We start from the raw sequence: 16313 nt of genomic DNA, 5'->3' as shown, positions 1-16313 counted from the left end.
AAAAACACAAGAAATAACAAGTGTTGGTGAGGATGTGCAGAAAAAGGAACCCTCATGCACTTTTGGTGGAAATGCAAATTGGTGCAGCCACTTTGGAAAACATTACGGATGTTCCTCAAAATATTAAATATAGAATTACCATATAATCCAGTAATTTCACTGATGGGCATTTAACCAAAGAAAACAAAAGCACTAATTTGAAAGATATATGCAATGCTGTATTTACTGCAGCATTATTTACAATCACCAAGATATAGAAGCAACCTAAATGTCCATCAAAAGATGAATGGATAAAGAAGATACGGTGTGTACACACACACAGACAGAAATACTACTCAGCCATAAAAAAGAATGAAATCTTGATATCTGCAACAACACAGATGGACCTAGAGGGTAGAAGGTAGACTTAGAAAAGATAGACATCTTGTAATTTACATTAATATACTATTCTTAATTGAATCCAATTACACGCATTTTAATATATTTTATAAGACTTATATTTCATGTGATCATGTCCAGATACAGATCTGCTAAAGAGCTAAATTTTACTCTGAGAAAATTCAACAGCTTTCAGACTGTTTCAGCCTTAAAAACAAAATTAGTCTGTAACATATAAATGGATAATGATATGCTATTAACTGCTTATATACTACAAAATGGTCACTTGATTCACTCAAACAATAAATCCTTACTCAATGTGGGCACTGTATAAACTGATGGGAATAAAAAAAAATAATAAAAAAATAAATAAACTGATGGGGATATAGTTAGGAGAAGGGAAGGAAGAGATAGGAGACAACAAAATATAATTGCTAGTTGTACAGAGCTTATACTCCAGAAGGGAAGACAACAGTAAATAAAGATACAAATTATTGTTGGGGCGCTTGGATGGCTCAGTCAATTAAGAGTCAGACTCTTGATCTCAGCTCAGCTCAGGTCTTGATCTCAGGGTTGTTGAGTTCAAGCCTCACACTAGGCATGGAGACTTCTTTAAAAAAAAACAACAGATACAAATTATTGTTTTAATAAAATTATAAGTGCTACAAATTAAAAGTATACTGTGAGAGTATATACTTGAGAGACTTGACCTGGTCTGGGAGGTTTCCTGAAAAAAAGTGATATTTAAACAGAGCACTGGAGTGCCTGGGTGGCTCAGTTGGTTAACCATCCAACTTTGGCTCAGGTAGCGATCTCGCGGTGAGTTTGAGCCCTGCAGTGCAGAGCCTGCTTGAGATTCCCTCTTTCTCTCTTTCTCTCTCTCTCTCTCTCTCTCTGTCTCCCTCTCTCTGCCAGTCCCCTGTTCTCTCTCAAAATAAATAAATAAACTCTAAAAAAAAAAAAAAGTACATCATGGGGCATCTGATTCTTGATTTTGGCTCAGGTCATGATCTCAGGGTCATGGGATTGAGTTCCTCATCGGGCTCTGGGCTGAGTGTGGAGCTTGCTTGGGATTCTCTTTTTCTCTCCCTCTGCCCCTCTCCCCCATTCTCACACACACACACACACACACACACACACACACACACACTCTAAAATAAAAAACAACAACAAACACTGAAAAACTTGACAAGCCAATTCAATCACCTACAAATGAAAAAAAAACTAATATTTAATTTCTGTGTAGAATGTAGAGATGCAAGAAGAGTTTTCCATAATGTCTGAAAAACAAGGTTAATAAAAGGAAAACATCAGAATCACTGGAAAAATAATTTGAAAAAGAATAGGGGCGCCTAGGTGGCTCCATTGGTTGTGTCTAACTCTTAATCTCAGCTCAGGTCTTGATCTCAGGGTCATGAGTTCAGGCCCCATATTGGGCTCTGCACTGGGCATGAAGCCTACTTTAAAAAAAAAAGAATATAATTTTTGCCTTTGATCTCTAAAACTAGACAGTCACCTTTAAAGCTTTCATCTTTAAAAACTAGCATTCCACTACTCCTAAAACTTGACCATGAAAAAATGGCCATACCCACAGATTTGTTCTTTTTGTTACTCTATTTCTTAGGGTTACAATATACTCACAAATACAATATACTCACAAATGATTAGTAAGGCTAGTCTTTCCTTTGATTTAACATATCTGTTGTAGATGAAGCCATCATGATGATTTAATGGAGGACAAACTCAGTGTGATCAGAGAGCTACTCTAGATTTACACTGAAAAGCAGCTTTATAATATTCCCAGATAGTCACTGCCCTGACATCAGCTTGGGTAGTGTTGTGCATGCTATGCTGCATTTGAAGCATGTTTTCCTATTACCCTCTTTCAAATACAATTAATGGCACTATTGTATCCACTTAGGTTTTCCTTAAAACATGTATTTTGGCATGTATATCATCTGATGTATTTTTTTTAAAACTTAAAAAATTTAGTTTTATGTATGTGTGTAGTGTGTGTGTGTGTACATGTGTGTACAGTGTGTGTATACATGTGTGTAGTGTGTGCACATACATACACACATACATGCACATACAATTAGCCTGGAGCTCAGGGGAGAGTTATAGGCAAAAGATACAAATCTAAATGCACTTAAAGCCATGAGATAAGATGAGATCACCAAGGGAGTGAGTATGGTCAGAGGAGAGGTCTAAGAAATTTTAAAGTAGGGTACTTCAAAATTTTAAAGTAGGGAAGAAAAGGTGATCCCAACAAACTAATGAGGGGCAGTCAGAGAGTTAAAAAGCAAATCAAGAGAGTGTATGGTGTCCTGAAAGTAAACTGAAGAAAGTGTTCAAGGGTGAGGAAGTAACCAACTGTGTTAATTCATGCCATTAGGGTAAGTAAGCACTAACCACAGGATTTGGTAACAGGAATTCACTAATGACTCTTTCAGAAGAGAGAATGAAGAGAAAAACTTGGAGACAGCAACTATAAGCAACTCTCTGAAGGTGTTGTAAGGGGGACAAAGAAATGTGGCAAAAGCTGAGAGAAGGTCAAGAGAAAGTTTTGGTACTGTTGTTTACTTGTTTCAGAATGGGCAAGATTATAGCATGTCTGGCATGCTATGCTGTATTGGTGAGCTTGGACTGACATAACAAAATACCATAGACTGAGTGGCTTAAACAAATGTATTTTCTCACAGTTCTGAGGGCTGGAGGCTGAGATGTGGCTGCCAGAATGATCAAGTTGGTGGACCTCTCTTTCTGGCTTGCAGACAACTACTTTCTTGCTATGTATTCATGTCACAGAAGGAGAACAAGCTCTCTGGTGTCTCTTCTTATAAAAGTACTCACTATTCCTATATGAGGGTGATATGCTCATCACACCTCATCTAACAGTAAGTACCTTTCAAAAACCTCATAGCCAAATCCCATCACATTGGGGGGTAGGGTTTAACATATGAATGGGGGTTGGGGGGCCATGTTCAGTCCATAACATATACCAACGTGATCTTACTCTAACACACAGATAGATCTCATAAATCTTGAAGAAAATATTAGCAAACCAAATCCAGCAAGAATAATACATTACAATCAATTTAGGGTTATTCTAGAAACACAAGGCTTATTTAATACTTGAAAATAAGCCCACCTATTTATCTTATTAAAAGAGTAAAAAAAGATGGGGCGCCTGGTGGCTCAGTAAGTTGAGCATCAGGTCATGATCTCACAGTTTGTGGGTTTGAGCCCCGCATCAGGCTCTGTGCTGACAGCCCAGAGCCTGCTTCAGATTCTGCGTCTTCCTCTTTCTCTGCCCCTCCCCCACTTGTTCTCTCTCTCTCTCTCTCTCTCTCTCTCTCTCTCTCTCTCAAAAATAAACATTAAAACCATTTTTTTAAAAAAAATAGTAAAAAGAAAAAAATTATAATCTCAATAGATTCAGGGAAAATATTTCCCAAGATTCAACATCATTTGTGATTTAAAAAAAAAAAAAATTCTAACAAACTATAAATAAGGAAATGTCCTTTAGCCGAGAAAGAACACCTACAGTAAACATCATAATCAAAGGTAACACAGTGAAAGGTATCCTCTTGAAATTGGGAGTAAGAAAAAGATATCTACTCTCACTAATTTTATTCAACATTATACTAGAGGTCCCACATACTGTAGTAAAAAAAAGGAAAAGATACAAAACATTTGAGATTTAGAAAGGATGAAATAAAACTCTCAATATTCACAGATAATTATGTACAGAGAAAAACAAAAGATCTACAGAGGATTTAATAGAATCAGTGACTTTATCAGTAATATTTGCTAGGTTTAAAACCAATATAAAAAATTAATTTCATTTCTATCTACCATTCACAATTATAAAATTAAATTTATATTATGATGCCATTTATAGCAATATCAAAAAATATCAAATATTTAGGAATGAATCTAATAAATGTTTAGGGCCTCTACATAAAATATAAAAGAATACTAAGAAAAATTAAAAATTCTAAAATAAATGAAGGGATATGTTGCATTCATGATGGACACTCAATTGTAAAGATATCAATTCTCCCCAAACTGACCTATAGAGTCAATGCAATACCAATCGAAATCAAAAGAAGTTTTTTTGTTTTTTAAAATTTTTCAGGCTCATCCTAAAATTTACATGAAAATACCAAGGGCCTTGGCAAGGATGTGGGAAAAAAGGAAGCCTCGTGCACTGGTGGTGGGAATGTAAACTGATGGAGCCACTGTGGAAAACAGTATGGAGGTGCCTCAAAAACTTAAAAACAGAAGTATCATATGATCCAGTAATTTCACTATTGGGTATTTACCCAAACACTAATTTGAACATACAAAGGACCAAGAAAACATAAGACCATCTTTAAGAAGAAGAACAAGATAGGAGGACTTGTTCTACCAGATATCAAAATAATTCAAAAGCTATAGCAATTAAGACAAGTGACACTGGTGCAACAAAAGACCAATGGACTAGAGAAAATAACCCAGACACAGACCCACACAAATATGGACATTGAAATCTACGACAAAAGTGGTATTACAGAGCAATGTAGAAAGAAGAGGCTTTTCAATAGTGTGCTGGACAACTGGGTAACAATATAGAAAAAAATCAACCTCTTCCTTAAATCGTATCTAAAAATGATTCCACATAGATTTTAGACATAAATGTGGAAAACAAAAACACAAAATGTCCAGATTTTAGGGCACAGGTTCTTTGAGGTCCTCTAACCCCAGGAGCCTGTTGATAGAATTCTAAGATATAAAGATATTTTTGATACACCCTGTATGCTCTCATGCCTTACCATTTTAGTGTGCAACTTTTAACTTATGGCATCTACGTATCTCTGCCTGAAGTTTCCTAGGACTTGTTTTTGAGTGCTGAGAACTACTGCCATACCATAACCAGCCCCCAACCAACAACTGATACATATGAAGAACATGTGTGAGGAACATGATGTTGTGAGGAACACCAGCTCCCAGAGTTACCCAGAGATCCCAACTTGAAGTTAGTCACTTGCATGATAGCATACGCTTTATTCAGCCCCTTCACTTCCCTGCCTTAAATCCAGTATATTTCTTGGTGATCATTCCCCACATGAATTACTTATATTTGAATCCTTGTCTCAGAATCTGCTTCTTGAGAAACCAAGACAACTAAGACTCAGAGTTACCATGAACTAGAGTGGTGAAAAACAATTACTTCTCTATTTTCATAACTGCTAACTGAAGGAAATGCTAAAGTTCAGTTACAAATAAAAGCGACAGACCAAAGTGGTATTAGTGGTACCTATGACTCTGTCTCTAACAGAAATCACAGATGTTTTAAGATTACACGACATTTGCTGTAAATATCTCAAAATAGTTTTTACACTCCTTACTACTTTGAAATTGTTATTAGGTAACTACTGAACTGCACATGATTGCAGTCTCTCTGTCAATAATATTGTGCAGTCTTCCTGTCTATAAGGTCACCTGTTGAGCAACTATCTCTGGATCAACTAATTATTCAGCCACAAAACAGTTGAGAGTGTTCTACAACTAGAGATGAACTAAAAAGGATAAACTCTGGTGTTCTTGGAAAACCTATTCTTGTGTTTTAGTGTAATATAAAAGTTATACATATAAAAAAAGTTATACATATATAAAATATATATATACATATATATGTATGTATAAGTATATGTATATATGTATGTATATATACACATATACGTGTATATATGTATATATATAAAAAAGTTACATACATATAAAAAGTTATATATATAAAAGTTGTATATAATACAACAATTAAATACAATTAAACTTTATCCTGTGGGTTTTTTTCAATGTGTATTTACTTATTTTTGAGAAAGAGAGATGGAGAGCAAGGAGAGGAGGGGCAGAGAGAGGAGGAGAGAGAATCCCAAGCAGGATACATGCTGTCAGTTCAGAGTCTAGCGTGGGGCTCGAACTCACAAACCATGAGATCATGACCTGAGCCGAAGTCAGATGCTTAACTGACTGAGCCACTCAGGCACCCCAAAACACCAGAAGATTGTTAAAACCTCTATAAGGTGGAGATGGGCAGGGAGGGCAGTCCTAATGGCACTGTACTTCTCAAATAGCAACACTGGTAGCTAGAAAGCAACGGAACCAGGACATAACCCTGAGAGAAAATTTTCAACACAATTCTAGTCCTAGCCAAATCAAGCATAGAAGAAGAACTCTTTAGGTTTGCAATACCTTCAACTTTTTTTTTCCCATTCACCCTTTTCAGGAATCTACTAAAGAGTATCCCTATCAGGCAAGGGAAGAAGATAAATGATGCTAAGAAACAGGGCAAACAGAATCTCCTAAGGTTCATAAAATTCAAAAATGACAGCTCTGCTATTTTAGGCTTGGAGAGCAACTAAGCCAGAGTGGGGGCAAAAAAGTTTCCAGGGTAACTCCTATGTGGGATTACAGCAAGAGGAGATCCAAAGACTACCAGAGGTTTGGGGGTGAATTAGGTATATACAAAATGAAGCAAACAGTAAAACAAAGTTACTAGTAACTCCAAAGTAATTATTCTGTGAAGAGCATTTTACACAATCTTAGCAATGTGAATATTTACCCAAATGTTATGAGATATCTACATCAGCAAGACAGGAGGAAGGGAAGTCAATGTGTATATGTGGCAAAAGTAGAGATGGGGATGGGGGACATCAGCCAGTGGACTGAAGTCTCAGATTCCACAGGAAGAAGACAAGAGAGGATACATAAAACTAAAAGGAAAAAAAAAATCAAGAAATGGGAACATTAGCAAGTTACTTAGAAACATGAAAGGAAATACCAAAACACGCAATTTGACAAGTAACTCCCTCAGGACACAGGAATAAGAATGGGATGAAAGGAGTAATTCTTTCCATTGTGAATCTAGTAGTACTATTTCACTTCTTAAATTACATACATATGCTATTCTTTAAACATAAAAATTAATTTTGTAAAATGTAAATTTTAAACAAAGTCAAATAACATTTATTTTCCAAGTGCCTACTACCTACAGGGAGCATACCAGATCTCCCATTAATACTATCACTATTTCTGAGGCCAGCTTTGCAGAGTATGATTACCCCGATTTTTCTCAGATGAGAAAACTGAAAATGACAATGAAAAAGGAACATTTTTTTGTTTTTTTATTTCTTTTGTTTATGTTTTATTTGGTCCTTTACCTTTCCAGCAGTAGCAAAATATTCACCATCAGGGGACCATTCCATCAAATGTACAGACACTGAGGTTCTAAAAAAAAAAAAAAAAAAAGTTAACCAGTCCGCATTTTTAAAATCTGGAACACTGTATATATAAATGGTCAAAACAAGATTTTCATAACATATCAGAACAAGAGTGTTTTCACCTCCCTTAAAATACAAATTAATTATGAAAACCAATCCAAAGTTGACTTTGGAGACCCAAAGAAGAATGCAATCAACATGCATAAAAGACATCTCCACTTACCTGCCCATGAATGTCCAAAATATAAGAAGTTAAAAACTGAGCTCACCCATCTCCCCTGGCTAAGTGGGTCCCTGCACATAATTCATACTGTCAGTGGTATAGCCATTCTTCCACTTAAGAGTAGCTGGCAACTTGTATCACATCTTCCTCTTCCCCATCCCGATCTACATCTCATCCATTAAGGAGTAATTCCCAAGTTCTGAGGTTGTAACTCGAAAAATATTTTTGTCCTTTTTTTAACCAATCAACTGTAACACAGACTAAAGGTTAATATGGGTTTGGGTTAGAAGAAGTCCACTTTCTAGGCTTCTAAATGTAATAGTACTATCAAAAAACAGAGATCACTGTGCAAGGGAACATATTTTAGGATGACTGGTTTTTTTAATTAATGAGAACAACAGTGTTAGACACTAACTTGCACTGCCAGATGCACTTCCAATCATTTAAAACTGGAGGAATTTTATTATCAATTTCTTCTTCCTCTTCCAGAATGTCACCTCCTGGAGGAGCCCACAACTGAATAGAATCGGTTGCTGTCAACAATCTGTTATCTGAAAATTAAAGAAAGTTCTAATGAATACGCATGGCTTATCTGGAGAAAGAATTGCACATGTGGGCTTATATTTAGGTTTATAAACTATTCTGTGAAAACCAAGACATATCCATTTCAAAGTTCTAAGAATCTACTACACAAGAAAGGGTAAGTCTCGGGTGAAACTTGACAACAAAAAAGAAAAGCTTACTGGCAAAGAGCTACTGTGTATCAGGTAAATCTTAAAAACAAAACAAAACAAAAAAAGCAAAAGTACAATAACAAAACAAACGCAAAACACTCTGATATGTAAACATAGAATGTTCTCAGGATATAAAACAGAACTAAAGATTAATGAAATTTGTTTTTCTACAAAATTAACCTTATTAATCATGAATGTAAAGAGGGGCAATGGCCATTATCATTAGGGGTTTCTAATCTTTCAAATTTAAAGACAAAATTTCCTAAAACACACAAAAAAATGAGATAGGGGTTTTTTTTTGGCCCTGTTTTATTTCTGAGTTTATTTCTTATTAAACACAGTGTAAGTGTTAACTAAGGAAACAAATCATCACTGTTTCCTAGAATAAAACATTCAAAGGCAGGGAATAAAAGCACAGAACTCAAAGTAAATTAAGCACTGTACAAAGCAGTGTATACCAAGAAGAAAAAAAAAATACACTCATTAACAAAAAGAAAATATTCTACACTGACCATTTTATTATGAGAAACTATATTACATTGTAATCAGACATTTCTAAATGAACATTTACTCTTTATAATTTCTAAATATAATCACTAAATACCTTGAGGGTCCCATGCTAAATTGTATGTCACAGAACTCAAAAAAAACTGCCCCGTTTTAAGCCACTGACACTTGAGTTGCTGAAACATATAGAAAGAAAAAAGAAACATATGTTTTTAAAGTAATATCCACAAATATTACCATTTTATCATTTTATTCACCTTAAGACTTTATGATCTAAAACAAAGATGTAACTATTTCACTATTATTTTGAAAATATTGCTCCTAAAATAACTTCCAATAGTTACTTATTTACTCTACCACATCAAGCTGCTTGCCATGCCCAAAGCATGTTCTCTCAGGCTTCCTTCCATGTCTATAAACACATTCTCAGATGTAAGACACGCTTTTTGTCTCTTCTCCACCTGCAAGCTCCCATGCTTACATCTATATCCAGGTAAATCACCACCTCTGCTGACATCCTGGCAGCAGCCATGGGACCCTTTACATCCCATTTTAACAGTGGCCACATGCATGTGTCTGAATCTCCTAGTAAACTCCAGCTCTTCAAGGCAGGAATTATGCCATAATAAGCTTTGTGTCTTGAGTGCTGTAATAGCTGGAACATATGCAGACACTCAATACATGTTTGTGAAAACAAATGCACGTTAGAAAGAAGTGAAAATTATCATAATCTTATGGACTCAACATCTAAAATAAAACTAGATGTATCTCCCAAAGTCAACAAATTTGAACCACACAATATATATAATCCACAAATCTATATTATGTGTATTATATTTATTTGACTAATTTCCAGTCTTTTTTCTATTTTCATTCTAAAAGATAGAAAGATTTAAAGTATAAAAGTCAAAGGCCTTTGCCATGAAATACAGTAAGTGAAAAAAAGTTGAGATATTTCTTTGTAGTACATAAATACAAAATGTCCTTATGTAAAGTATAGTGCATGTAAAGCCACGTCACCTTAGGCAAGTTATACATCAACTGCTTGGCAAGTAGTAATAATTTAATAAACAGAAATTCCCTCTCTCTGTATGATACTTTTTAAATACTTAACAAATACTTCATTCAAGGTATCATGACCATCCAGAGCCAGAATTTTAAAATAACTGCAAAACCTGAATTTCATTATCTAAAAATAATTATATATATTTATAAATATATACATATATATTTATTTATATTTATATTTCAGTGTATTTATTTATTGGTGGGGGGAGAGGGGAAGAGAGGGAGAGAGAGAATCTCGAGCAGACTCCACACCATCAATGCAGATTTGGATGCAAGGCTCAAACTCACAAACCCATGAGATCATGACCTAAGCCGAAATCAAGAGTCAGATGCTTAACTGACCGAGCCACCCAGGCGCCCCTGTGAATTTTAAGTAAAATAAAATATAGCACCTAGAATGAATTTGAATGGTTGGTTCTCAATATGATATGCTAGACAATTTAGCTGATTAGTGAGTTTACCTAAGCTCCTAACTCCTTCACTCAACAAGTATTTAGAAGCACCTATTGTGTTCCAGGTCTTGTTCTAAGTACTTCAGATGCACCAGTGAACAAAAGAAACAAAGCTCCATACCCTCATGGAGCTTACATTCTAAACAGTAAATAACAAACAAGATAAATGCTGTGGGAAAAAAGTTTGAAATAGAAGGATGAGGGGTTAAAATAAAAGTGGTTTGTTTTAAAATGGGCAATTTTAAAAATGGGCGGATCCCCATTGGGAAGGTATTATTGAGAAAATACTTACAGGATCTGAAGGAGCTGACCTTGGAGTTACCCAGAGAAAGAAAAACATCCCAGACAAGAGAAAAAACAATGCAAAGACCTAAGATGGGAAAGTAACTGTTCAAAGAATAAAAATGCCAGTGTGGCTGGAGTAACATTAGAGGACAAAAATAGTAGGAGTCGAGCTCTGAGAGGTGTTAAGTGAGTACTACAGGGAAAAAAGACTATAGAGTCTATTGTAAGGCTTTTTGGCTTTGTGTCTGAGAGAAATAGGGAGTTTTAGGTGGAGAAGTGTGTCATGACCTGCTGTGTTGAGAAAAGAAAAGAGAAGGATATAAAACATATCAGAGACTACTCCAGCAATCTAGGCAAGAAAAAATAGTAGTTCAACTAAGGTAGATTACAATTAACAAGGTAAATATCAATTAGCAATATTATAGAAAACTGGGTTTTTAAAAGGTCTAGGGGTATATCTCTAGTGAATGTAGAAGATCCTACCATCAAAAGCACCAGACCAACTTCAGATGGGTATTCCAGACCACATTCAGCACTAGCTCTTGTAAGGCACTCTTTACTGCTATCAACTGGATTCTAAACTTAACTCTAAAAAACTTCTACTACCACTGAATACTTACACAATTTCTCTTATGAGAATTTATGCCCAAGGGCTCAAAAATACAAACAGCATTACCATACGAAGCTGCAATCTAAAAAGAAATGAACAAAGCATTAACATTTAGGAAAAGAAAATAAAGACAACATCCTTTTCACAATAATGTATAAGCTAATTACATATAATACAATCCCAATACAGTATTCATGATTTATTCCATCCCATAAATATAACTTGAAAAGAATTGGATTTAAGAATCCCTTCTCTGTTGTCAAAAATTCATCAGGCTTTAGTTTACACATCAAATACAAGGTTGAACTATTCAAAGAAATCATCCTCTTCTGTAAGAATTTTTTTAACATAGGAATAACTTTATTAACAAAGATAGCATTTCAATGGCACATTTGCCAGAAATTTTATAATCCAGTGAAAAATAATATAAAAACCATGAGAAGCAGAAAAAGATATCAAAGAGTATTAAACAGGTATTCAAAAGACATCAAATAAAATGACATTAATTATACTATGAAACAAAAAAAAATCAATGGGGAAAATCATCTAGAAAAAGGAATAGAGAAAATGGACTAAGGAGAGATCAGAGACTCCACTGCAAGTGGAAGAGAAAGAGCTGATGTAGACATCTCCATCGGACTTAAGATAGAGATCTGGGTTCCAGGTCACATACCTGATAAAAAGGGACATAAATCCTCTGTTCCTGGAAGCTACCAGAGCCTGGTAGAGATGATTTTTTTTAATATGAAATTTATTGTCAAATTGGTTTCCATACAACACCCAGTGCTCATCCCAAAAGGTGCCCTCCTCAATACCCATCACCCACCCGCCCCTCCCTCCCACCTCCCATCAACCTTGTTTATTGTCAGTTTTTAAGAGTCTCTTATGCTTTGGCTCCCTCCCTCTCTAACCTCTTTTTTTTTTTTCTTCCCCTCCCCCATGGTCTTCTGTTAAGTTTCTCAGGATCCACCTAAGAGTGAAAACATATGGTATCTGTCTTTCTCTCTAAGACTTACTTAGCATAACACTCTCCGGTTCCATCCATGTTGCTACAAAAGGCCATATTTCATTTTTCTCATTGCCACATAGTATTCCATTGTGTATATAAACCACAATTTCTTTATTCATTCATCAGTTGATGGACATTTAGGTTCTTTCCATAATTTGGCTATTGTTGAGAGTCTGCTATAAACATTGGGGGTACAAGTGCCCCTATGCATCAGCACTCTTGTATCCCTCGGGTAAATTCCTAGCAGTGCTATTGCTGGGTCAGAGGGTAGATCTAGTTTTAATTTTTTGAGGAGCCTCCACACTGTTTTCCGGAGTGGCTGCACCAGTTTGCATTCCCACCAACAGTGCAAGAGGGTTCCCATTTCTCCACATCCTCTCTAGCATCTATCGTCTCCTGATTTGTTCATTTTTCGAATAATTCCTTGAGAGCCAATTCCCAGTTCACCCTCCTCTTGGCAAGAGGGAATCAACTACAGGGAACAGACCAAAAACCATTCTTGCTGACAGCTAGAACACTAAATTAGGTACATATATTTTTTAAAGGCCAGTCAAAAAATGTCTACTGTCATCTCAGGGCTCTCTCACACCAAAAAGTGATTTTAACTGTCACTTAATATCTAACACTCTCTCCACGAAAAAGCTCTTAATCTACAATGGTAGGGAGGAAGCTACTTCAAATGCCCACCCGAGGTAAACACCCAGGCAAAAACTGTTAGGAATGATCACATTCAACTTGTCAGCTGATGAATGAATGATTATAATTAGCTAACATAGTCATAAATGACAAAGCTATCACCAAAAGGTCTGGCAATAAAGGAAATAAAAGAAGATGGCAATAAAAAAAACAATAAATCGAAGGTGTCATTTTTGCCTTCTTTATCTTCAACCAGGTAAGGAAAAGTGGAAACAGGGTTATGAACACTAAGGTCGTATATATGAAAGGAAACTTTGCTCCCAGATAATTTATTGTGATCATTACCAGCCCATAAATAACTTACTAAAATTCATCTGGGAGAACTATCATACAACTCCAAGCAGGTTTAAAGATACCCTACTTGGTTTAAGGAAATGAACAATGAAAAATTAATGAAAGAAATCTGGCACTCTCAGTGTTTTCTAAGAGTAAGCAACGCTTAGTGGGGGAAAAAAAACAGGATAAAAATCAGAAAAGCAGGAAACAAGTGTCAAAAAACACCAGGAAATTAAGTGTTTCAATACTAGGTCAATTACATCACTGGATTGCCATATTGTGCCACATTTACACAAAGCTTGTAAATGCAGCAAGCTTGATACAAGCTTGATACAAGCAGCAAGGTGGGACGCTAGAAATAGTGTAATAATAATTTGTTACTTGGCATAAATTTGCATCATTACTATTTATCACCATGAAAATTCTGATTTAACATATCCTTGTTAAAATGTGTTATTTCTCAGTAAAAAACAATTGCTAGAACACTAAGACTATTTAAATCATTATAATTATTACAGGAAAAGTCTCACTTTTATACTGTGGAGATACTGAATTCTTCTACGCAACACTGGCCTTACTGAGCTGCTAGAATATAGACTGAATATGCTACATTTACTTCACATACAACCAAAATTTGATGTATATCATGTTTGATGTGTATTTTGGGGGAGAGGTATATGTGAGATGCAAACTACTTTAAAATAAACCCTGTGTTTTAGAGTCTGAATGAACGAACCTTAAGATTCTTCAATTAATGAATAAACTTTCATTAAATTAACAGAAGCTCTACAAAGCTGCTGTTACATGACAAATATTATATTAGACACTAATAACTAGCCAGATTTCTTTATAAAAATTTAATGTTGCTGTGATTTGGGCAAGATAAGGGATGCTATGCAGACAACAGAAAAGTTGACTTACTTCCCTACTACTGGCTTAACAGTTGCTAGAATTATCAACTAGCAGAACATCAGTATGCACAGGACCGTAAGGCCTACAGAACTTTCAAGACAGTGTACACCTGCAGAATAATCATCTCATTATCAGCTTAATGGCCCCTTACCATTTGTACACATCCTATCACTTTATCCACTCCTGTCAACAACCATCTAAGCAAGGTGTATTAATAAGAAATTGTAAACAAGCCTTGTATAAAAGGATAAAAATGCATTAAAAGATGGCATTTAATAAAGTAATTAAATCCCTTACTCTTCCATGTTGGTTAGAACACTCCACACAGCTGACTTGGATGTTTCCATGCTTAGCACCAGGAATGATCTGCACACATTCAAAGTCACTTGCCAAAATAACAATATCACAGCCTGATCCATACGCCTAAAAGAGAAAAGTTTTACAGTATATAAGATATGTAACTTATGAATTATACCTTAGATTTTGTTGCCACCATAGACTCTGACACATTTTTACAAAGATAGTTCATGTGAGAATATTTAGTTATCAATTTCCAAATAAGACATTAAAAGTCACATCATAAATAAATGCCACATAATAAAACAGGATGATGACACCCCATGAATTATCTTTCAACAACTAGTACTAACAAAGAAAGGATTTTTCTAGTTCTTCAACCCTACAGCCTAAGTCCCTGCAGGTCATAAATCTTCCTGTTCAGAGCTTCTCTCCAAAGCTCATCTTAGTGAACCCTAAAGAATAAAACCTCCATCTGAAAATAATAAGGCATCAAAGGCTGCAACTGTGTTCCCAGGGTTCAAACCAGGCTTGACAAAGATCAAGAAAGAAATCAGATGAATTTTCCAACACAAATCCACATGGCTTAAAGAGCTAGTTAAATAGACATGAGCCCCCAAGGCAGAATTACATGCACTAAGGCAAAGACTAAACTTAAACTCATCAACTGCCTAAGAGTGAATCCATGATGCTGTCTGCCTCTCTCCTCCCCTTCAACCTTACAAGGTGTGAGGGAGAGAGGAAACCAGCCCAAAGTGGCTTCACACACACACACACACACACACACACACACACACACACACAAATTAATTAACTTAATTTAATTTAAAAATAAACTGATTTATATAAAATGTTGACAAGTATAACTATATAGCCTGCAAAATAAAATAGAACACAAAATTAAGTTCCTGGAAAATTCCTTGTTCAACAAAACTATAACGAGTAAAACCAAATGTTTCTTCCTATTGCCACACTTCTTGATGTATGCTATTCCTGTTTTGCAACTTTGTGAATTTTATGAAGACATAAGTGGCAGAGGCAGAGCGTGAGGACACTTTTCCTTTTTCTCCCAAACTCAACTTGTGAGTAAATATTCAAAACAACCTAACAATCTAATCCTGAAGTGAAAAAGCCCCTTATATACACATGTGTGTATATACACCAAAAAAATGATTTATGAGGTGGTATTTTATCCCACGATTTCTACACCTTTAAGCAATATAGTCCTGTCCTACAAAACATAGATATCCAAAAAATTAAAAATAAATAAATAAATAAATAAATAAACAAACAAACAAAACATAGATATCCAACAGCCAGGACTGAATGTGATGACATCGAACTCCATGACCCGTGTCCTGATGAGATCCACACATGGCTGCTAATGAAAGAGAAAATGAAGATAAAGACCAGATAGGAAGACAAATACTACTTCTACTGGTTACTATAACTCCCAACACTGCCAAAATCCTACTGCAACTACTATAAACCATCTTCAACTCATGTATTAATAAATACCAAAAAGTTCACCAAAAAAAAAAAAAAAAAGAATTATTGGCAGGGGAAATATGGAAAAAAATCACTTCTGGGAGGAAGTA

The 16313-nt window shown here is 35.4% G+C and overlaps 1 protein-coding gene across 4 annotated transcripts in view; it reads right to left on the bottom strand.

Moving 5' to 3' along the window:
• DMXL2 (Dmx like 2) overlaps nt 1–16313 on the bottom strand; it is a 151693-nt gene that overhangs the window by 107129 nt on the left and 28251 nt on the right. For all 4 annotated transcript variants that reach the window (XM_011282863.4, XM_019832421.3, XM_019832420.3 and 1 more), the window contains exons 2-6: nt 14716–14841; nt 11536–11607; nt 9208–9286; nt 8285–8420; nt 7587–7653 (exon numbers count right to left, since the gene is read on the bottom strand). In XM_011282863.4, coding sequence (XP_011281165.2) covers nt 7587–7653; nt 8285–8420; nt 9208–9286; nt 11536–11607; nt 14716–14841 — 480 coding nt within the window. The remainder of the gene's footprint in view (nt 1–7586; nt 7654–8284; nt 8421–9207; nt 9287–11535; nt 11608–14715; nt 14842–16313) is intronic.

Source organism: Felis catus, chromosome B3 (genome assembly GCF_018350175.1).
Source record: "Felis catus isolate Fca126 chromosome B3, F.catus_Fca126_mat1.0, whole genome shotgun sequence".
NCBI classification, from domain to species: Eukaryota; Metazoa; Chordata; class Mammalia; order Carnivora; family Felidae; genus Felis; species Felis catus.
Note: the sequence above shows the minus strand (reverse complement) of the source record. Positions and strands in the feature narration are given on the sequence as shown.